Genomic DNA, 24,583 nt, shown 5'->3' with positions numbered 1-24,583 from the left:
CCCCAACACAAGTCAGGCTCAGTGGCGGCGCGAGAGATTTATTTTGGGGGTGCTGTGTGGGGTAGCTTGACGTTTAATAGAGGGTGCTCAAACATTTAGGGTTTCCCATTAATGTACCGGTCGCTACAGTGGAATATTCTACTGCAACAATCCCCACGCTTATACACAACGCACCCGCAACTTTTACAATGAAGGCTCGATAATCAGCTCACGGCATATAGGTGTAAGCATGGGTAAAGTGCTATTTTTATAGGTGGTGTGTGGACCTTACATAGGGGGGTCCGGGGGCAAGCTCCCCTAGGAAGATTTATTTTTAAATATTGAAGTTAAAAGCATCAATCTGGTGCACTTTGAGAGCTAAATTAAGAGATAGATACCTCTCCCAACACCCATATGAAACAGAACTGTAAACAGATTTCCTTTTTCTTTATGGATATTTTACAAATCACCCTTTTAAGCTTTATTCTTGTTTTACTGTCATATAGTATTTCATACCTGTTTTTAATTTATTCTCTTATTTTTTTATAACTATAATGATCATATAAACGTGTGCCTCGGAAATAATTGTTTACATTAATAACCAGTCATATTATTTCATCCAGTAGCCTAGTTAATCTTTCACCAGATAACCGTTGAAAATGGCTTTTATGATGTTCCGAGGGATTCGGCGGCTCAGCCTGGTCTCAGCCTCTTGTGCGCACGAGAAAGTTACCGGTGCGCCAAGTAGGAAAAGGAGCGCACAGGAGACAACCGTTTAATTGCAGACTGTTATGTTTATGTGGGGAAATGGCAGTGCATACATTATTTGAGATAGGCCTATATTTCAAACTTGGATTTCATTTTAAGGACATGTCGGCCAGGGGTGTAGAGCTATATGTTTATTTTATTAGCTTTTATTTTTAATGACTGATTTTAAATGCCATTTTCTTAATGTCTTTCATTTTTTTCAACTTGCCTTGCCTTTTGTTGACAGAGTCACATGTATAGCAATAAACTGGTCATGACGACGAGCTCTTCTTTAGCCTTAACTGGCGTGGTTTATTTTCATATGTGCATTGCACCACTTGACCTGGGGGGTATACTACGAAGCAGGATTTTCGCTTAGCCGGCTAAATTCAGGGGAAACTCCGGCTTTCCGGTCCTACGAAGCTGGTTCTCTTTTTAGCAGGCTAGATCTCCATGGTAACTTATGCTTAGCGGCTAACCTGGTCGGGACCAGGGGGGTATACTGCGAAGCAGGATTTTCGCTTAGCCGGCTAAATTCAGGGAAAACTCCGGCTTTCCGGTCATCCGAAGCTGGTTCTCTTTTTAGCAGGCTAGATCTCCATGGTAATATATGCTAAGCAGCTAAACTGGTCGGGACCAGGTTAGGTTGCAGGCTAAGAGCTCAACTTAGTGAAAGCACCGCCTGCTGACCAATCAGAGCTCAGTGTGCGGAGTTTAAAGCGATCAAGTCATATTACAGGAGAAAGGAAATACCGAAAAACTGCCGTCGCAGGAAAGACGGCCGGCAAAAATCACCGACTGTGTGAACGTGAACATGAATAGAATATCACCTCCATCTTCAGAGCAATCTGACTATTATAACATTAGCGTTAAGAAAGCTTACTTAAATATCGGCCACAACATAAGTAACCGGATCAGAGTACATTAAGTACAGTCCGCGGCATATCACTTCATAATGTATCATATATCTCCTTATCTGAGTCAGCTGAGCCGTATCTGGCCGTGCAACACTCACAGTGTCACGTATGCAGAAGTATTATTTTAAGCAACATATTAAGTTGACGAAACACTCGAGACAAATGTAATTAAAGTCAGATCGTGTTTTAGACGGGGCAGTGATATCATAAACCTGTTAATGTACGCATTCAAACACTTTTTATTTTGCCAGCTGTATTCACCTTGCAGGTGCAGCTCTGTGGCTTTGATCCTGGATCAAGTGTTTAAGTCATGGATGTTTAAAGTTTAACTTCTTCATTTTTGACTAGTATTAAAGTTCACTTTTTATTCAGAAAGTATGACGCTGCGCTGTCAGTATATGCTTCTCCATGTTTGTGATTGGTCGAATGCTCCAGATACCACCCCTTTCATGTGAACGCGCACCTAACTAGATAGGACACGGCTGGCTTGAGCGATCCACTTGATAACCCGCGTCGTAGTACCGTTTAGCGAGAGCGCGTATGTTTTGGATTAGGCCAACCGGCTAACTCAAACATATCCAGGTTAGGTTGAACCAGCTTCGTAGCATAGGCCCCTGCTCGCCATGAGAGCTAGAGAGAGAGATAGAAGGGGAGGGAACAATCCCTTATACCTGATACCTGACGTCAGCTACAATAGCTGCGCCTCCTTACGCCTATAGCGCCCTCTTACTGTGGAACAGTTATAGTGCAGTTACATGCAGACATATTAATACTTACACTTAACACTCCCACTTATGAATGACGTGTATACTGTACAACTTTTCCAAGAAAAATAACAGTTCAAAACATCAAAAGAACATGGCAGTCAATATTGCATAATAGGCAATATTTTACACACCGAACATGACCCCTGCAAATTTGTTCAATTTCAGTTTGGAGACAGGCTTGGTCATAGCGTCTGCAACCATGTCATCTGTAGGACAGTAAACCAGTGTCATCTTTTCTTCTCTGATGACAGATCTAATGAAGTGGTCTTCAATTAGACATGTATGAAGCATCTCGTTCCAATTTCGCCCAGACTATTTCAGGCCGTAAATGGAGTTTTCTAGCTTGCACACTAGCTTCTCTCCTTTCTTCTCGTAACCTTCAGGTGGTTCCATATATATCAATGGGTGCGTGCAAGTAGGCTGTCTTCACATCCATCTGGTGTAAAATCAAGTCATCTTCGGCTGCCTTCTGCATAACTACCCGTACACTGGTCAGATTAGCTGTAGGGGAGAATGTCTCACCGTAGTCTATTCCTTCCCTCTGACTGTAGCCTTTAGCTACAAACCTGGCCTTGTACCTGTCGTGCCCTTCAATACCCTCCTTGATTGAGTACACCCACTTGCCTCCCACTGTCTGTCTATCCTCGGGTAACTTTGTTAGAGTAAAAGTATGATTGTCCTCCAGCGACCTCATCTCCTCATCCATCGCTCTCTCCCATTTTCCTGACTCAGGGGATATCATGGCCTCTTTAAAGGTCTGAGGTACACCACTCACCAGTAATCTATGCTGGTAAGTGTACTGTCATCCTCGTCACTTTCTCTCTGGGCATAGTCTTTCAGATACTTTTGGGGGTTTATGTTCCCGGGGGGATATCTCCCACTGCATGAGGCACGTGACGTCACCCTAGGGTGCTTCTCGCCATCATCCTCCGGTGGCTGTTGACCTTCTGTCTGCATGTCTGTGCTCAGTACACTAGGCTGTGGCATCTCTCTTTTCTCACACCCTACTCTGGAGTCCAGCTCTGGCTCCTGTGTCTGTGTCTCGTTCTCACATGTTGTCTTTGTGACTAACTTTACTAACCTGTGCTTTTGCACTTTCCCCTTACCGGGATAATAGACTAAAAGCGGGGCTGCCCTTGTCATGCCCTACAAAAAGTCCTTTCTCACACCTGGACTCGAGTTTTCCTCTGTCCTGTTGGTAAGCATAACACACTGACCCAAACTTGTGCATCCTGGCTAGATCACACCTTTTTCCTGTCAGTGCTGTATATGGGGTGGTGCCCGTGTGCTTGATTTCTACACTGATTTCTGGTGTAAGCTACTTCTTGGACCGCATAAGGCCATAGACTCTTAGGTAAGTTACCGTCTATTAGCTTACACCTAGCCATTTCGAAAAGAGTGCGCCCTTCCCTCTCAGCCAGGCCCGGACTGGCCATCGGGAGGACCGGGAGGTTTCCCGATGGCCTGGCCTGTTAAGTGGCCTGCTGGCCTGGCGATTTTCCTTTTTTTTAATGTATTGTGAACGCAACGCTGCGCAAATGTGGGTCTGCCTCACACAGGGTGCTGTCTGTCCACACATGATGTGGCCTGCCGACAGGGCTGTCCCTCCCTACAGGCTGATCACACAGACTGCGTGGGGCCTCACCTCGCGGAGGGAGCCGCAAATACGGCGCACCTATGCGCTTATGCGGCGCATAGTGTGGCGCAGCACGGTTGCGAGGCTCAAACTGTTTGGTCACCATTTATGTAAACCCATATTTCCATTTGAGGGCGGAGTGATTAGTAAAATATGCATGAATAAAACGAAAGAAGGTAAGATACACTTGTAAAATTTGTTGAGAGCTAAAACTAGTCTTTGCTGATGCCTCAAAGAAGAGCAGGGGGGAGAGGAGGGAGACAGGGGAGGCTGATTCAGGAGCACAGACACACTCACAACTATAAATGAACCAAAAATAAATAAATAAATAACTTTCAGTGTTTTTCATATGTTATTGGTTATGGCCATGATTTTATGATTATTGAAATGTATACAGTTCTGTTTCATATAGGTGTTCCAGGTGTAGTCTCTTTATTTTCCCCTCAAAAGGTTGATGCATTAAACTCCAACATTTTAAAATAAATCTTACCGGGGGGCATGCCCCCAGACCCCCCTAGAGGATTTGAGGTCCACCCCCACTTAAAATATGTTCACATGGATAGGTTCCCAAATACATTTGCACAGTTTTTTAAATAGTAACAACTGTCCATATGTTTATTATTGGGTAGATTTAAACTATAGGGCTATCACTATGGGCAGCTACGCTGTAAATATTTACAAATAAATCCAGCAGAATGGCACAAAAAAAACTGGTAGTGGCCTGGCTGGGTGTATAATTCCCGGCCTGACTTATTGTCCCAGTCCGGCCCTGCTCTCAGCTATCCCGTTCTGGTGCGGGGAGTAAGGACAGGACGTCTCGTGTCTGATCTTGTTCCTTCTCAGCAGTGACTGAAACTCTCTATTTGTAAACTCTGTTCCATTGTCGGACCTCAGGCATTTTACGCTGCCATACGGAGCTACATCTGCAAGGAATTTCTCTGTGGCCTGAAGTGCGTCACTCTTTGCTTTGAGAAAGTAAACAAACACTGCCCCTGTATACACATCTGTGAAAGACTGCATATATTTAAAGCCACCTATGGACTCATTATTTACTGGACCGGCTAGATCTGTGTTAACTAGCTCAAGTGGTGTCTTTACTTTTTCTGTGGGACCTCTGTTCCTTGTTTGAGTGAACTTTCCCTTTATACACACATCACATTCTTTGTTAGGTCTATGCTTTTCACCGTTAATGTGCATGCCTACTGTTACCGCCTGCAGCTTCAGTATATCCTCGTAATTACAATGACCCATGATCTCATGCCATGTCTGAATATCATGACTGACATTACACACATCATTTTCATTACATTCTGTTTGTAGATAATACATTCTCTTGTACACCTCAATGTTAAATCTTGTACCGTCAGGCTCCACAAGAACATCGTTACCTTCATTGAAGAACACCTTGGCACCATTTGCAGTAGCAGATTTTACAGAAAATAGTTATTGGGGGAACGAGGGTAGGTTGCACACACACACACACACACACACACACACACGCGCACGCGCACACACACACACACACACACACACACACACACACACACACACACACACACACACACACACACACACACACACACACACACACACACACACACACACACACACACACCTCCTTCATAATGCGCCTTCTCCTCGTTTTCCCATCACTGGATTATCCGTAAATCATACAAACAAAACCAAAACGTTGATTTATCTGTTTTCCCGTTTTGGTTTAAAAACTGAATAACGTAGGTTTTTTGGTTTTCCGTTTTTCCGAAAAACCAAAAAACGATACCGGTTCTTTTTTGAACGTTGTTAATATGTTTTGGATGCATATTGTTCTAGTATTTGTTCAGGATGTTACATACAATTAGCCTCTGTTGCTATACCTGGTGGTGAGTAAATATTAAAATCAGTTAAAATTGACAACCGGTCCGCGATTTTTTTTTTATGTATCTGCCGGTCCTTCGCACAATAAAGGTTGGGAACCCCTGCTTTAGCTCACTGAGTCTCTCAGTCTGACAGGAGAGGACTCTCCTCCACTTTGTTGTTGAAAAAACTCCTTATATCCGTTAGCGTAGCTCGCTAGCACCAGAAGCTAACAACAACGATGTCCGGTACCGGTGCGCTCTCTGTCTCTCGCGCACGCACACAAAATGGCTCGTTTCACACACACACAGAGCCGAGCTTTAATGAAACACAGAGACCCAGACGTAATAGTACTGTACTGTATCATATTATTTTCTAATCAATAATTTTTCAAATTATGATTTTTTTAAATTTTTCTTTTAATAACCATTTTCTCTCCTGGTCTCTCGCGCCCCCCCTATCATGCCTCTGTGCCCCCCAGGAGGGGCGCGCCCCTCACTTTGGGAACCACTGCATTAAACACATTGAGAGCTAAAGGATACATGCAATGCATTTTTGTGTGTATCCCTTAAGGTTAAATATATTTGTTGACCTGGTCCAGCTGTGCAGTCTCAAGGAATTTGCAGGGGATGAAGCTGGGCAGCATTCCTACATTATTGACTGGGGAACAAAAAAAACATCTGCTTTGAAACAGGGAAGGAATCTGAAGATATTATGTTTCTTGTGTATTTGGAAGCTGTTAATGTTTCAATCATACAATCACTACATGTAGTTGTGTACAAAATAAATATTCCAACCTAAAACCCCAATGTCGAGGCTCCTAATCTGATCCTCGATTTCACTGAAGACGTTGTCCTTCATGAAGTCTGTTACAATGACTTTCACCCGCTGCCCTGTGTTATCAACTAAAAGGAGAACATGTAGGGTCAGCATACAGTACACTGTACATTGTTTATTTGATCACAGATGACAAACAGCATATTTGTGTATGACGTTCAAGTTTTAAAAGCAGTCACAACAAAAAAAGTATTTATAGAAAGTTTATACCTATTTCTTCAGCCAACTGGTCCAGTGTTATTTTAGTTCTGCTCATGATTACCACGTTCATCCCTTTCTCAGCCAGCTGAGGGAAGCAATGTTTCCGTGATGAGCGGTTAGAGACATGAAAAATGTACAGTTGCCAGAAAAGAATGAGCAGATGTGCATAAAATAGTACATATCTTAAACTGCATAATGTTCTGGGTAGGAAATAAATAGATACAACCTTTGTTACCAAGTGTTGAAAAACAAAAACGCTAACCACAAAATGTTAAGATGCGTGTGTTTTCTCTTAGTTATTATGTTTAACTTTGGTGTCCTATACTACAACTTAGAGTAAAGAAATGATAGGTAAAGACAAGCAGGGCTATTTAAAGAATCACTTACTGCAAATGCATATGCTCTTCCTATTCCCTCTGAAGCACCGGTCACCACTGAAACAGGAATGCAGGGTTTAGTGAAAGAAATGTATCAGTTATCATATTCTCCTGCAGTTTCCATTCTTTCCATTCCTAACGCCATGTGCACTGTGAATCAGAGCTGCATTACACCGGCTCTCTTCCTCTGCTGGCAGACAAATCCCGGGATTGTATTTGTGTTTGTTTACACTACCAACCCATCCTGTTCTAACAGGTTGTACTAATACAACATGTTCCTCAGTTCTGATAAGATATTTGCGGTGAACATAGAGGAACTGTTTGTTTCTGAGTTCTTCTTTCCCATCACCTCCTGACCCTGAAATTTTTTTGTTACTGTGCAGCATCTCAGGTGCTGTGATAATAAACTGTACTGTTTTAATAGCTCGTCTTTTAAAAAAATATAATCTTTTTTCACACAGATATAACATACATATTCTAGTCCCTATTGAAAACAGTTTCTCAGTGCCAGAAAAGGGTTTCCTTGTTCCCAGAGTTACAATGTTGTATGCTGATTCACAGTGAGATCACCAGTGACAACAAAACAAATACAAAACAAGGACATTTCCTTTTGGACACCCCTATGGTAGATAGAAATGATCAACTTGACTAAAGACTGAGTCACTAATCAGGATAAATATAAGCATCAGAGTAAACATGGAAAAAAGGTGGAAAAGTTGGTACCCATACGTCCGACCACATGGACGGACAAGCAATACAATATCTGTGTCGTGAATATGAGTTTCTCATCAGGATAGGTTTCATTCATCACTTTGTTGGCTCTCTGTTGTGACTCTGCTTTCTGTCTGGTGGAGGTTTTTCAAATATAAACATTGGATTGAACACTCAGGTTAAAAGATGGGCACTGGCTACAATCTGAATATCCAAAATTATGCAAATGTATTCAAATTGTCAGGACAAGTAAGAATAAAGAAGGCAGCGTGTATAGAGCCTAGAACATACCGTTCCGGTGTCTGTATTCCTCTGCGCTGGAATGGAATGAAAGTGGGCTTGAGAAAGTGTGTTTTTATTGAGCTTTTTGAAGCACTGTGGGAGACTGAATTACCTCTTCAGAAGATTCTAAAGAGAGCTTCGTAATTCAATGAGACTACCCTGGGACCTGCAGAGGAATGTTTTTGGTCGAATTAAAATACACTGACACTGTCCTCAAGTTAGTAGGAATCCTACAAGTGTGATTCCTTGCAACAGCTGGTAAAAGTACTAATATTTTCCTTATCGTAATAAATCCCTTCTGTCATATTACCCTTAATGCATTGCCATCACAAAGATGATGCAGGGTAGTCAGGCAGTTTATGCTGTTGTTCAAATTATGTAGTGTGTTTGTTATTTTCTTATTCACAGTTAATAAATATACAATCACTATTATTTAACTACAACCACATTGCCAGTAAGCATTTGGCAAGTAAGCCAAGAATAAAATGTTCTTTCATATGTGTCACTCAAGCAGCAATATGTTTTGTAGATGAAAAACATTGATCTTGTTTCTGTTAGCAGCTGCAAGCAGTTGCACCATAAATATTATCACATTACAAAACAGTTGAAGGGAAAGTCAGAACATGCCTCTGCTCGTGCATTAAACAAGTGTAATCTTGTGCAACAGAGAAAGGTATACACTAGTCTGAAAAATGGAAACTGTTCCTTATCTTTTACGGCTATACAGCCACAGTTCAATTTGCATGCACAGGCCTATTTGGACACTTAACCTTCACGCATAGCAATGTACTCATAACACCATAATAATGACACAATTACAAATGTTGAGCTTAATCACCGAAGTAAGTAGTTAAAAGTGTGACTTCCAGGCAATGTCCTTCCCCCTGTCTTTCACCTCTGTATCTCAAATAAAGGCACTCTTTGGCCCACATAATACCTTTAAAAAGGGTCACTGACAACTTATGTCCTAGCATTTATTATCCACTATATGACTTATGGTCTAACATAAATTATAGAACATGCACATACAAACAGCTCACCTGCCCACTTTCCCAAAGAGGTAAAAAAAGACTGTGATAGTGGAAACCATATTTTTGGGAAAAGCATCCTACTGAAAAGCAGCAGTTTTACTCCATAGAAGACAACTACTGCAGCACCAAGAGTGATGAAAAACAATTCCATTAAATCCATACTTGTCCTGCACAACACACTATTTTGGCTTGAGCCTCTAGGTTGATGTCTGCTCTGAGTGATTCACCTAAAATAAAGCAAGACGGAATGAATAGAATAAATCAGCAGGAGGACACTCCCATTCCTCCCCCCCACCACAGAATTCTAAACTCACGCACATAGATACTATGTAAATTTCCCTCAAAACTGATGAAATGTTGCATGGAGAATTGCAGGATGCCGATAAAACTAATAGTTACAAAAAAATCCCTTTGATACAAATGTCAGATTTTGGGCTATTTGACAAGAAGCACACACTACGGTCACCTGCCTGCTTTCTTTTAATCACTTAAAAACACTTGATGACTATTTTGTAATACCTTCAATGTTGATACCCTGCCTTTTACCTGCCCTTCTATGAATTATGTTGCTAAAGTATGCATGCTCACTGTACCTGTACTTTGGTTCTGTGCAAAGACACAAATGCTTACCGGAGTGACATAATGTATATGTTGTCACATTAAATCTCATATGTGGAGGTTTTGAACATGTCTAAGTATCCACCTGAAAAAGAATGGGAATATGATATTAAAAATCATACAGCAAGGGATATGCCTGCAACCCTTGTTCATAATTGTTCATAATAAACCCCTTCTTGAGTATTGTATTTTTTTTCTTCTTCCTTTATTTATTCAAGAACATATGTGAACATCATACATTTAGGATGCAAACAAAGTTGACACATACAGCATATGGCTCCATTCATTCATGACGAAGCACGCCTGCCAAACCTAACGCGTCATCAGTGCGCGCCTGCTGTGTTGCTCGCGCCATTCCTACAAGCGTGTGTTTCCATCTCCTATTACACTAGCAGAGCTTTAGCAGCCACAACAACAGCACCGATTCTGTTTTCTGCAGTCATTCTTTTAGGTAAGTGTCGTTTTATGTTTCTATTTTGAGACATTTGTTTGAGGACGTTATTTAGCATCACAAACATTGTGGGCCCTTGGTTCCCTGTTGAATAAGTTAAGCCAGCTAGCAAAGTTAGCTTTGGTGTTTGCAACATTTGGAAACTCAGTGTCGCACCTTTCATGTTTTTTTTTAAATTTCAATTGTAGATGACACGCAGAGAGGGCCAGTAAAGAAACATGGGCAATACAGCAGGTCTAATGAAGTCAACAATGTATCTAAAATAATGAAAATGTAATGGAACAGTTGCTGGTTTCTTTTGACAGCCTACCACTGAGCTTGTTTTGGTTCTCTCTGCACTTCAAAACCCAAATATGACACTTGATAGACACGCTTCCTTTCATATGGGGTTGTGTCATTTTAAATGTGTAATACATCCATGCAAACACTTACTACAGTCATACAGAGGAAACCATTTTCTAAACGTTTGTATGCCTGTATACCCGTGGACCCATATAGCTGCACTTATATTGTAATATGGCCCGACAGAGGATGAATTGGCTTTGGTGAAATTAGCCGCTTCGTAGATAATGATATCAACATTTAGCCTGATGAGCTAGCTGATGAAGTTCTGCTGCCGCTAGCTTACTTCTTCACCCAGCCATCATCTGACAACTAGGTTAGCTAGTGTTAGAGGGCATTGCATGTGCAAAACACCATATTGAGCTAATATTGGATAACAGAATCAAAACATTGATGACTTAAGAGGTTAGTTCACACAAATTTAGCTAGAATATTGCAACAGCAATAAAGTGTTAGTTGTACCTTGTATAGTAGAATTCCAACTTTAAATGTTTAACAGGTTGTATATCGCTTTAACAAAGGTATAAAGCAGGCAATATTTCTTACATATTTGATCAGGGTACACGCATTACTGACCTGATGAAAACACAGGATGTAGTGGAAATGAAAGGTGTGACATAATGGGCTTTATTTGGAAAACACTCTTTATTAGTGTTTTCAAAGTTTACTTGCTTCGGTTTGCTCAATTCCTTGATGCCTTTGGGACCTTGATTGTTATTTTCTCCCTTGAAACACTAAACAATTGAGCCAATATAGCCTGATATTATTGTTTGACATAATGTCAGACTACATCAAATAAATAAAAAACAAAAACATAAAGTAACAAAAAACAACTATCTCCTTAACCATGATATCACACACATTTAGGCTATTCTATGTGTCGTCTTTGGAATAATGTAATAACTAATATGATATTTGGGTTCCTAGAAACTTGAATACATGCTTGTCCAGGTTTCTGAAACCAGGATTTGATGGTTCCATGCCAAAATGTATAACCGGGACAGCCTATCCCACCAAAAATATTAGCACACATGTGAATTTAATGTAATCATGTTTGCATGATCTTTGGCAGGTGAATTTGTATCTCTTCTGATATCACCAGAGACAGAGGCTGGTACATCTCTTGCTTCATTCACACTTTATAAACTGAACACAATTTTACAGTCTATCTACACGATTTGTTTGTGAATCAATAATTCAGAGACTGCCTATTGAAACAATCTGTCCCTGTTCGAAGGCCATATATTTGGCCAAAGGACTGCTACTGTATTTCTGTGGAGTCACCAAACTAATTCACATGGATTTCTGGAAGCTCCCAATAGATCATGGTGCTGGACATTTGTTTCTGTGCTGCAGATGGCAGCCTTGCTCTATATTTACCCACACTCTTAATGAAAGTTCACTGAGGATAACTCACTCGGACGGTCCCACACTACCTCTACTGGTCTCACAGATGACCGTCGCTTATTTAGATGATATGGCTGTTGAAAAGAAAACTGTGTTTTTAACATAGTGTCTGGATTACTTCTCAACTCCTGATTGCAATATCCTTTAATGATTAGTTGACAGACAGAAATAATGTTTTTCTTTTGTAGTTATAAAAGTTCTCACTCTTGTCAGATATACTCTCTGAAACAATTGGGAATGCACTGAAAGCTGACGAAGAGAAGTTAGCTGTATTTTGTAACAAATATTATCGATTTTCTTTTGTTCATCAGTTATCCAATTTTTTTTTTTTACAGCTAGGACCTCAATGATAAAGGGTTTGTTATCCTTCATTTCATTTCATTTCAAACCTTTATTTAGACAGATAGGTCCCTTGAGATCATGGATCTCTTTTACAAGGGAGACCTGCATCAATTTAGTTCCACATGAAACATAAAAACAACATAAAAACAAACAATAGAGTACATCATATTTACATATTCACCAACACTTACAAACACCCATAGTGTCAGAAAGCATCTCATGCAGACGTGCCTTAAAAACATTGAGAGAAATAAAATTGCTCAATTTTAATTTGGACTGTAGGCTGTTCCAAGCAAGTGGAACTGCGCACATAAAAGCCGTCTTACCTAAGACAGTCCTCACTCTTGGCACATCTAACAAGACCACATCCTGCGATCTCAGACAATAGCTGCCCGCAACTTTCTGCTTTACCAGAGTACAGATGTAATACGGGAGTTTACCCAACATAGCTTTATAAATAAAAGTGTACCAGTGACTGAGCCTCCGTACAGAGAGTGATGGTAAACCTGCCTTGGTATACAGTGTACAGTGATGTGTAAGCGCTTTACAATTTGTGACAAATCTCAGAGCACTGTGATACGCAGCATCCAATTTGCTCAGGTAATTGGCAGGTGCATTCATATACAACAAATCACCATAGTCCAGCACAGGTAAAAAGGTCACAGTGACTAGCCTTTTCCTGTCCTCAAGTGAGAAACAGGACTTGTTTCTGAAAAAGAACCCTAGCCTAACCCTCAGTTTTTTAAGCAGGTTATTGACATGAAGTTTAAAAGAGAGACAATCATCAAGCCAGATACCAAGGTATTTGTAACAGGAAACAACTTCAAGTTTTGTTCCTTGCGTAGTTATAATATCTAAAACAGGCTCTGGTGTCTTTTTTGCTTTTGAAAAGAGCATTACCTTGGTTTTATCCACATTTAAAAGAAGCTTTAATTCAGAGAGCTGAGTCTGAATAGTGTTAAAAACAGCCTGTAATTTAACAACAGCCTCTTTAATGGAGGGACCTGCACAAAGCACAATACATCACAGTATCATCCGCATACAAATGTAAAGTAGCTTCATCCACATTATCACCTACGCTGTTAATATATATGGAGAATAAAAGTGGTCCTAAAACAGAACCTTGTGGTACACCATTAGAAATGTTTAACCACTCAGAAGACAGTCCATCAAAATGAACACATTGGGACCTTTCAGAGAGGTAGTTCACAAACCACCCCACTGCATGGCTGGATATGCCAATACTGAGTAGCCTCTGCTTTAAAATGCGATGATCAACGGTGTCAAACGCTTTGGAAAGGTCAATAAACAGAGCTGCACAACTCTGCTTATTATCTAAAATACTAGTAATCTCATTTACCACTTTCATTGTCGCAGTGATGGTGCTGTGTTTCTTTCTGAATCCTGACTGATGTTTAGACAGTAGGGGTGTAACGGTACACGTACCCGTACCGAAATTATTCGGTACGGGCCCTTCGGTTCGGTACACGTGTGTACCGAACGCATATAACTTTAAACGTAAAAAATTGAGAACGTGAACAACTTTTTGGAAGACATTTTGGTTTCGCAGTTACGTACAAGGATGACGGACAAAGACAGGTGGACCGAACCAAAGCTGTTTGTCGGCATTGTTCAACTAACATTGGTTACGCGGCTGGCAATACATCAAACTTGCCCACTCATTTGAAAAGGCATCACCCGAACGTGAATATCACCAGTACCAAAAGACTGAAGTGCAAACCCAACTCCCACTAGCATTTAAGCCTCCACCACTCGCAAAAACTTCAGACCGAGCCAAAGCTATTACAAACGGCAAATATCCTTATGTTGCCATGTTAGCAAAGCGCTACCTGGCTGTATCTGCTACCTCTGTCCCTAGCGAGAGGGTGTTCTCCACGGCAGGAGACATTGCTAGTGCCAGCAGATCTGCCCTTTCGGCAAGCAATGTGGACAAGTACATTTTTCTTTAAAAAAACATGAAAATACAATGACAAGCAAGTCATAATGTCAAACTGGCTGCTTAGGTACTAGTACAGTACAGTACAGTTCAAATACAGATTATTTCAGTTCATCGAAAAGCTGCACCTTAATGTTTATTTTATTATATTTTGTATTTATTTGAGTGAATACATTATTCACAGTTTAATAATAATAAAAATTTTTTTTTTTATGTTTTGTGATAATTTTTTCTGCTGTACCGAAAACGTACCGAACCGAACCGTGACCTAAAAACCGAGGTACGTACCGAACCGAAATGTTTGTGAACCGTTACACCCCTATTAGACAGGATATCATTTATACATAAAAACTCCTTTACTTGTTCACTCACAAGTCGTTCGAGCACCTTAGCCAGAACTGACAATTTAGAGATTGGCCTATAGTTATTTAAAATAGTTGCCTCCCCTCCTTTCAGTAAAGGCAAGACATAAGCAGACTTCCATACTTTTGGGATTGTATTTGTGCTGAGGGAGAGGTTAAAAAGAGAAGTAAGAGGTGGAGCAATAACATCTGCAGCTATCTTTAAAAAGAAAGGCTCTAAGTTGTCCGGGCCAGCCGGTATCCTAGGATCTAACTTGGATAATGCTTCATGAACAATACCAATAGTTAAAGGAGTAAAACTGAAAGGGTTTTCCAGACCACATTGTTCAGAGTCAAGGATTGGAGCGTTCACAGAAGCAGAAGTACAGTCAGTGATAGAATCAAACAGAGAGCCACAAGACACAACATGCTTATTAAAGCAATTTAGCATAGTAGCCCTGTCTGATATAATGCCAGATGCTGTGGTAAGGCACGGAGGTAGCTCATTTGGGATATCACCAGTGGAAATCGATTTTATGGCTTTCCAAAATTTCCTAGGATTATTCAGGTTTTCTGTGGTAACTGACAAATAGTACTTTGATTTAGCACTTTTTATTTGAGATGTGAAGCTATTTCTTAGCTGCCTAAAACGTAGCCATTCTACCTCTGAGCCTGATTTCCTAGCCTCATCCCAAGCATTATTTCTCTCATGAAGGAGACTGGACAGCTTAGCAGAAAACGAGGGATTGTTTCGTCCCTTCACTCTAAATTTACGCAGAGGTGCATGTCTATCTATAATTTTCATAAAACCAAGATAAAAATAAGACCATGCAGTTTCCACATCAGCACACAGATTGATTTTACCCCAATCAAAATCAAACAGATCATGTAAAAAACCCTGCTCCACAAAGTGTTTTTTGTCTCTCTTTGTGATGATACGTGGTTTAACCTTTTGGACCTTAGTGTCCCTAATTGTGGATACAACACAGTGGTCACTCACATCATTAGCAAATACTCCCACAGATGAGTATTTATGTGGAACATTTGTTAAAATTAGATCAATTAAGGAGGATTTGTTTGGGGACTTAATATTTGGGCGAGTAGGACTGTCTATAATCTGGGTAAAATTCAAAGAGGTACACAGGTTTTTAAAATCCTCTGACACAGAAGTTAACCAGTCCCAATTAAAATCACCAAGCAGCACTATTTCCTTGTAGGAAAGTTGTGATAACAGTTTTGCCAATGACTATAAAGAGTCCTTGACAGCCGAGGGGGCCCTGTAGCAGCCCACCACCATGACCTGTTGACCCTTTGTTACCTCAATATTCACGGCTAAAAATTCTAGCTGTTTACAGATTTGGAAACCATATTAGTTACACAAAACTTATTTTTCACATAAATGGCAACGCCACCACCTTTTTTAGGCCGGTCAGTACGATATACACTGTAACCATTTATGTAAATGTCAGAGGCCAAAATGGATTTATCTAGCCACGTTTCTGATAAGACAATGACATCAGCATCAGTCGAACTCGCCCAAATACGGACAAAATCTAATTTAGGTAACAGACTACGCACATTTAAATGAATTAAACCTAGCCCAGATCTAGATATAAAATCAGCAGGAGTAGCTATTTGACTAATACTGCTAGGTGGACCTGGATTTGGCTGTACATTTCCTGATGGTAACAACAATAAAAATACCAAGCACCTTTTCCTCTTAATAAACAGACATAAGCCGCGTTCACACTGCGGTACTTTTCCCACAAAGGTTCATGCGAACTTAGTTCATGCGAACTCTTTAGTTCGCATGAACTAAGTACAGATCGCGTTCACATCAGAAAAAGTCCCTGGGGGTGGATTAGGCAAATGAAGCCGCTGACGTCACTTCTTCTTCTTCTGCTTTGGGTTTACTGGCAGGCCGCAACCCACTTCACGGCGTATACTGCCGCCCAAAGTCCCCGGCCGGAAGTCCCCGGAGTTGGGGACTGGCTTCAGTAGAAGCTGCTGGGAGTCCCAGCAGCTTCTACTGAAGCCTTCCGAGTAAATCGCCAGAACGCCGACACCTCCTCATCTCCACCGCTCCCATGTTTTATTTTGTGTTGCCATAAGTTAGTCTCTCTGCGTTTCTGCGCTGGGCTAATGCTAATGCTAATGCGAGGATAATAAAATGGCGGCTTCACAAAACTTTTTGGGAGTTTTACGGGGAGTGGTTTGCAATTCGCCCAGCCAATCAGGAATATAGCTCTTTTCTCAAAAAAGAGCCGCTCGAAAGTCCCTGCTTTCTAGCAGGGACTTTCGAGGGGATTAAAAGGTTCGCATGAACTACTTTTAGTACCGGCTCTTTTTGGTGTGAACGCGAGCATGAACTAAGTTCGCATGAACCTTTGTGGGAAAAGTACCGCAGTGTGAACGCGGCTATACATTGTCAGCTGTTCTAGAGTCACCAGCAAACTTCGCGAAAGTGACATTAGAGTTTAAAAAACAATTCTGAAGGACCATCGTGGCAGGCATGTGAGAAAGACAAACATTTTCCGAAATGAATGTCCGCGACTTATTATGTCAACTTCTGTTCTTTTCTTTATTCCAAAGATTCATGTGTGATTTTAATACTGCTTGATATATAATAACAGTGAGAAGATAAAACCAGACAAAATGACTGACAATCTTTGTAGATTAGTTTTGACTGCCTTTCATTTGAAATGTTCTTCTGCTGTTTATCCCTACGGTTAAACTTTAAAAAAAAAAAATGTTGTTCTTCCTCAAATCAGAATGAACTTCACACAAAAACAATGAAACTCTTCTCTTGTCTGTTCCTTCCTCCTCCCCCCCGCCTCTCATATTCCCCTGCAGATATATCCATCGATGGATATGGACAGTGCCAGTTCAGTGGTGCTGCAGGCCTTAACCCAAGCTACCAGTCAGGACACGTCTGAGCTGAAGCCTGCGGAGGAGCAGCTCCGACAGTGGGAGACGCAGCCAGGCTTCTACTCTGTCCTCCTGGTGAGGGTGCTCTCAAATGAGTAGAATACATCTACTAACAAAGCATTAATGTGTGGTGTATGGTAGTGCTGCACGATTCTTGCTCAAATGTGAATCACGATTTTCCTCCATAAGAATTGAGATCACGATTCTCATAGTTTCAATGAAAATATTTAATGCACTCTTGCTCTTAGACGTCACGTGAGTACAATGAATTTAAACGGACAACATTTGTCTCTCTTGTAACAAAAACATAACTTTGTCTTTTGTCTGTCGTTGCTGAATACTGAACAAACATTACTCCATTCAAAATGTGGCACCTGGAGCCAACTATTGTGGCTTTAAACAGACACCATCAACATCAAAGTGCTTGACTTAAATCCAAGTCTCAGTTTCTTGTAGCAAAAACATAGAGTAACTAAAATGAATTTGACAGTCAACTACTGTGGCTTTAAAAAAAAGTGCTTGACTTAAACTCAAGTCTCTCTGGTAACAAAACATACAGTAACTAAAATAAAGATATTGCTGCTGCCTGAGTGCTGAACATAAAAAATAGAATTTTTGCAGCTTTATAATAATACAATGTAAACTTTGCAGTAGCATCTGTCCACAGTGGACACCCAACTACTGTACAACAACACCAACCTGTTTGTTACAGGGAGGAATGCACTTAAGTTACTCAAAATACCTCACCACAGTGCTGAATATAAAAACAAAACAGTCACAGCTTTAGAATAATAATATTAAAAAAAAGCCTAGCCGGCTAGCACCCAGTTCAACTACTGCACTTAAAGGTTCTTGTACTGAAAAAAACATAAACTTAAACAAAGTGCTAGACTCCACTGAGTAGTAATGTCACTGAATCAAAAGGATTAACTTAAATACTGCAGTCAGTACTGAATATAGAAACGGAACAGAACATAAAGTTACAGCTTCAGAATAAATGTAAATAAATCCTAGCTGCCTAGCTACTAGCACAGTCCATCTACTGCACTTTAAGATTCTTGGCTAAGTACACCAACATGTCGACATTCTCATTTTCATCGGTGTTGTTGTCATTGTCCTCGACCTCCTCGTCGCTCATTTCTGTGTCACTCATTTCTGTTTTTCTTGTACTACTAGTTGCTCTCGTCACTCTTTGCTAATCAGTGCTAATGCTAACACTTCTGTAAACATACTGCCGGCTCCTGCCCTCACGTGCTGCAGTCAGTGAGTGTTGCCAGGTATACTTATTATAAGCCACATTGGGCTTATCTTTCTGTGAAGTTGCTTGGTAGTAAGTAATAATGGTTGTTGCGGTTGTGAGCTTGTAGATAGGTTATTTTCAAATAGCCGACCCGACATGTATAGGTTTAAAGTGCTCATGTTCTTTTGCGCTTGTTTTCATAGACCTGGTTGTTTATTCCTTCCGCAAAAACTGGCAACCCTAGTGGCTGCAGCGTTAACACTGCATGAGAGGAGGAGAGACAGACAGAACACTACCATTTGCATGCGATCATGGTACTTTAATGTTAAATGTATAGAGTATATTTGCTTTACATCGTTTAAGTATGATTGACATTGCAAGTTGGTATTATTCAGAAGCAAAATAATAATAAAAATAAAAAAAAATAAAAAAATCAGCATGACGTTATAGGATCGCCGTAATTTAGAAATGAGATCGCATAGGTGTCTGAATCGAGATCACGATATTTTTTCGATTAATCGTGCAGCACTAGTGTATGGTACATGAAATCAGGACAACGTTGGGTTTATGCTCTTTTCTGTAGCACTAGTTTTTTTAAGTAACTTAAAGGTGGGGTAGGTAAGTTTGAGAAACCGGCTCGAGATACGCTTTTTGTTATATTCCATGGAATGCTCTTAACATCCCGATGGCAATGAATATCTTAAGTGCTTTGACAAAAAATCCATAGCAAAATGTCATCTGTGGAAGCCGTAGTACTGTAAAAAGCACGACCAATCATTTTAGCCGGCTAAAATAACTGGATGGCCTACCTGCCTGTCAGCCTTCCATCTGTGCACAAACTTATCTCGTGCCCTCATTGGTCATGTGTCATTCGTGTGTGTTGGAGGAGGGGCTCTGTAAGGAAGTGGCCGTTTTTTTTCCGGTTGTGTATTTTCAAATTCTAGCGCACTCGAGCTGGTTTCTCCAAAATTACCTACCCCACCTTTAAGTCAAACAATCATAAGAGAGTTTTTCCAATCTGCACAATAACTCACAGAAACACAAGATAGTGAGAGGTTGGAGAACACGGAATAAGAAGGTATTGTAGGGCAGGCAGCTAAGAATTTATTTGTGTACTAATTAGGGCTGTCAAGTTAACGCAAAAAAAATTAACGGCACTAATTATTTTAACGCAATTAACGCATGTGTATTTGTTGTCCTCGGCCGCCCCGTAGTTTCAGAGCGCATCGAGTTTAAAATACCATATACAAGCTGATGCTGACAGCCCCGCTCCTGCCGCCCGCTTGCGGCAGACCACACTTCCACGCACACCGGCAGGCCCTGACTGGCCATCGGGAGGACCGGGAGGGTTTGTGTATGTGTGGCGCGAGTGAGCGAGAGAGAGACCTTACGTGTATTATTGTTGTTGTTAGCATCTGGTGCTAGCTAGCTGCGCTAACGGATATAAGGAGCTGTTTAAATGAAAACAGAGGAGCGACATTTCGCCGACAACTGCGCCGAGCACTTGACTTTATGCAGGCAGCCAGACAGTGGGACTTTGTACGAAAAGTCAGCACACTCACACTCACACACACACACACACACACACACACACACACACACACACACACACACACACACACACACACACACACACACACACACACACACACACACACACACACACACACACACACACACACACACACACACACACACACACACACACACACACACACACACACACACACACACACACACACACACACACACACACACACACACACACACACACACACACACACACACACACACACACACACACACACACACACACACACACACACACACACTCTCTCACTGTATTATTGAATGAGAGGTTCCTGGTTGAATTGAGGTGAATATTTGTAATGTTCAAATGATAATAAACATTTGCATAAAGCATATTTGTCCACTCATATGTTGATAAGAGTATTAAAAACTTGAAAAATATTCCTCTAAGGTACATTTAGAACAGATAGAAAATGTGCGATTAATTTGCGATTAACTATGGACAATCATGCCATTAATCGCGATTACATATTTTAATCGACTGACAGCCCTAGTACTAATACTAAAATATTCATTGAATCGTTTTATTTAAATGTATTAATTGAAAGATGTTTAAAACACTGGTTGTATTTGACACTGTTTAAGAAGTATGTTAAAGTCAGAGAAATATAATAATTGAACAAAGCTTAGTGTTCGGTCTTTTCCCTACCCTAAACAGCACATAACATTTGTTGTATATTAATCACACAGCTTATGTTGATCCTTAAAGGAATATTAAAAACACATGTTTTAGGAAATGTGTTTAACTGTCTCAGCTAGGTGTAAATGAGAAGATGTATTTCAGTTTTTAGCTCTGTTCATTCAGTAGAGGAATTAGCCCAGTTCTGAGCATAGAGCCCAACTCCATTCATAGTAACATGTATTATTTTCTATATGTTTATCCCTAAATACATCATGCAAAAATCGTGTCAAGACATTGTTTTGTCTAGCATAGACTGAGCTGTCACACAGTATTATACGGAGTCTGTCCTTGCCTGGTATTACCCATTTGAGTTAAGAAAAGCATGTGTGTATTTATCTTTTCTCCATAGAATATCTTCAACAACCACATGCTGGATGTGAACGTCAGGTGGCTCGCTGTGCTGTACTTCAAAAATGGCATCGACAGATATTGGAGGAGAGTAGCGCCTCAGTAAGTGCCTGCTTGTCCCTCATGTTGCCATATTACTGTCAGCCTTACTTTCTTCTTCTTCTTCTTCTTCTTCTTCTTCTTCTTCTTCTTCTTCTTCTTCTTCTTCTTCTTCTTCTTCTTCTTCTTCTTCTTCTTCTTCTTCTTCTTCTTCTTCTTCTTCTTCTTCTTCTTCTTCTTCTTCTTCATATAGCTTACGTCTGCAGTTCTGCCTCCTTCACTTTTCACAGCTTTATTCTCATTATTTTGTTTTCCTTTCATCCTGATTATTCATATCTCTTTTGTATTTTGTCTGGTGGAAGATTGCCGATCGCCTGTCTTTGGGACCTGACTGGCTGGCTTTTGTTACATTTGCTCTTAAATTCAGCAGTTGGACAGAGGTAATCAGCTCTGCCCCAGCACGATGGCCACTCTTTGACCACCTAAACGTTATTGCTATTCTTTTCGTTGTTTCTAAAGTTTTCTCCTCTTACAAAAGTTTTTTCCCTTCTTTTAGTAATTCTTTAAACTGAATTGCTGAAGTGCTGTGCAAGGCCTTTTGTTCAGGGGTTATTTCGGTGATCATTGCCTTTGTCCCATTGCCATTCATCAAGCAGATGGATACAATGTAAGACCATGTGGTGTTTCTACACGAAGCTTACACTGTGACATACAATAATGTATTGTACGGTTTTATAATACCTACACAATACCATTACCTACACCACAATGAATCAAACGTGCTGAAATAGTGTAAAACCCCTTTCTGCAAGAATCTGGACAATGTGCTATGGTGTCTTAAAACATTCCTAGTCCAGGTACAATTGAACAAGTAATTTCATCAATGCATCATCCCTGGATAATGTGAGGCATCGTTCCCTTAATGAAAAAGAAGAAGCTGCTATGTTTTGCCTAGATTTGTATTTGATATTGTAGTATTAAAAATAACCACACCAAAGAGTAACACAAGTTGTAGTTTATTTTACTGACAAAACAGGCACACCCTAGTTTATGTTAACATATATTTAATTTCTTATCCTATATTTCTCTTGCCTCCCTCTCCAAATTCCCAAAATATATATGTCTGTTTTTACTAATTCCCACGCCCCCCCATAGTAATGCGTCTTCTTCCACCCAGATGTCCTCTCTCCTGCCTGAGGTCGCAGCGCATTTCATTCCTCACTCTTTCTCATATCAAACACTCTCCCACTCCTTCTAGCTTCAGCAGCATTTGACGTCGGAGGCAGAACAGACTCAATTATGGGGAACGTTTTATTTTACAGATTGTCAATCCCCCTCTACTCTGTTTGCAAAACCTCAGGTTCATGATGCAGACTTGGCAATAGGATTTTGAGGAGAGCAGGGGTTTATTCAAAGCGTTCTGATTAAATCAGGCAGCTGGCAGGTCCTGCACTATCAGGTTTTATGAAGGGATTTAATTGATCCCATAACAGCTTGGCAGATGGATGTCATAATCACATCTTTCCCATCTTAAGGTATGAGGTTTGCGTGTCCAGAATTTGAGATGAAATTTAAAGTAGTCTCTTTGATCTTTCTGGTGTTCGAGCTGCATTCGGCGACTGGCACCCTATTATCAGTGAAGTTGTGACTCAGCAGTTAGCACTCTCACCTTGCAGTGGAATGTTTTCTAGCATCCTTATTAAATAAAATCTTGAATCCATTTAGTAAACTTGACCCAACTGTAGCATGACTGTTATAATGGTATATCACTGATAATGAGGTGGTAACAGAGAGTGTTATCCCAACTAATACAAATAATACTCTCCCTCATTCTTTCTGGATTGTTTACAGTGCATTATCAGAAGAGGAGAAGATGTCATTGCGAGCTGGCCTCATCACAAACTTCAATGAGCCTGTCAATCAGGTTGGTGGAATTTTGATTTATTCTGATTTAAAGCAACATTAACTATTAAAAAAAAAACAATTTACAAAGTAATGGTTCATACAACCTTTTGAGTTCAATCCCCCTTTTTATTTTCTGTGTTTTACTTCATCAGTGATTCCAAAACTGTAGTATGCTTATTTTGTTGGTGCCACATCTGCTTATGCAATACATTGGTATTTCAACCACCTTCTGACTATTATGATTTTGCTGATGGCATTTAGATTTAGTCGGATCAGACCAGCTGTACCTCCCAACAGAATGCAACACAGGCAGCTGGGGAAAACAGGGAATTCATTTTTTGCATTTCTTATTTTTGTCTTTACTTAATTAAAATGTTAAAAAGTAAGACTTTTCATTAGGGAAAAAACTATTTTTTTTTATCCAACACACGCCATTGTAAACTGCATCCAGAAGAACCATGATCAATCTCTAAAATGGGTGTATGTAGTCTATTACCTAAAGCCTTTGTACCGTTTTGGAATGCATTATAGCATCGTCACACATCACCCTCCTTACAATCCCAACTGCTCTTTAATGGCGGTGTGCCATGGTACGGTGTCTGGGCAGTGAAATATGTTCTCACCCCAACCCAATTTACATCGACAAATGTTACGATGGCTTTAATGCAGATGTTGCACTAACTCAATCAGAATTGCCCTCAGAATGCCATTCTTAGGTTCAATGTGACAGCGTGGCCGTTTCTGTGATGATGGAGAGTTTTTGCCACAATAAAACAATGTGCATGCCTTGAATAACATGATTGAAGCGGCCCCTAACCTATTCCATTTCTCTTATTACTCTTTATTGACAACTCTCATTGGACATCTGTTCGAAATTATTATAAATGCATATATGCTAAATATGGCAAATGATCTAAATTGGCTTATGCAAAAAACTCAAGTTATATCAATATAATAAAGAATAATGTACGAATAGATGGATAAAGACACTGATTGAGCATATGTAAACATAAAGTTGGTTGTTTGGCCATTGTTTCAACTGTTCTCAGTGCAA

General features: G+C 40.4%; 2 protein-coding genes across 4 annotated transcripts in view; one reads left to right on the top strand and one right to left on the bottom strand.

Moving 5' to 3' along the window:
- The window catches only part of hsd17b3 (hydroxysteroid (17-beta) dehydrogenase 3), a 63,237-nt gene that overhangs the window by 2,669 nt on the left and 35,985 nt on the right, over positions 1-24,583 (bottom strand). The window contains exons 1-5 of one of the 3 annotated variants that reach the window (XM_034090924.2): positions 9,349-9,552; positions 7,326-7,372; positions 6,948-7,023; positions 6,698-6,805; positions 6,493-6,560 (exon numbers count right to left, since the gene is read on the bottom strand). In XM_034090924.2, the coding sequence (XP_033946815.1) occupies positions 6,493-6,560; positions 6,698-6,805; positions 6,948-7,023; positions 7,326-7,372; positions 9,349-9,499 (450 nt within the window). In that variant the 5' untranslated portion in view covers positions 9,500-9,552. Of the gene's footprint in view, positions 1-6,492; positions 6,561-6,697; positions 6,806-6,947; positions 7,024-7,325; positions 7,373-8,317; positions 8,374-9,348; positions 9,553-24,583 lie in introns of those variants that run through there. The other 2 variants (XM_034090926.2, XM_034090925.2) reach the window with 2 other exon arrangements.
- The window catches only part of ipo11 (importin 11), a 153,535-nt gene continuing 139,232 nt past the window's right edge, over positions 10,281-24,583 (top strand). The window contains exons 1-4 of the mRNA XM_034090923.1: positions 10,281-10,408; positions 17,651-17,800; positions 21,587-21,687; positions 23,476-23,548. Coding sequence (XP_033946814.1) covers positions 17,663-17,800; positions 21,587-21,687; positions 23,476-23,548 — 312 coding nt within the window. The 5' untranslated portion in view covers positions 10,281-10,408; positions 17,651-17,662. The remainder of the gene's footprint in view (positions 10,409-17,650; positions 17,801-21,586; positions 21,688-23,475; positions 23,549-24,583) is intronic.

Source organism: Pseudochaenichthys georgianus, chromosome 9 (genome assembly GCF_902827115.2).
Source record: "Pseudochaenichthys georgianus chromosome 9, fPseGeo1.2, whole genome shotgun sequence".
Classification (NCBI taxonomy): Eukaryota; Metazoa; Chordata; class Actinopteri; order Perciformes; family Channichthyidae; genus Pseudochaenichthys; species Pseudochaenichthys georgianus.
Note: the sequence above shows the minus strand (reverse complement) of the source record. Positions and strands in the feature narration are given on the sequence as shown.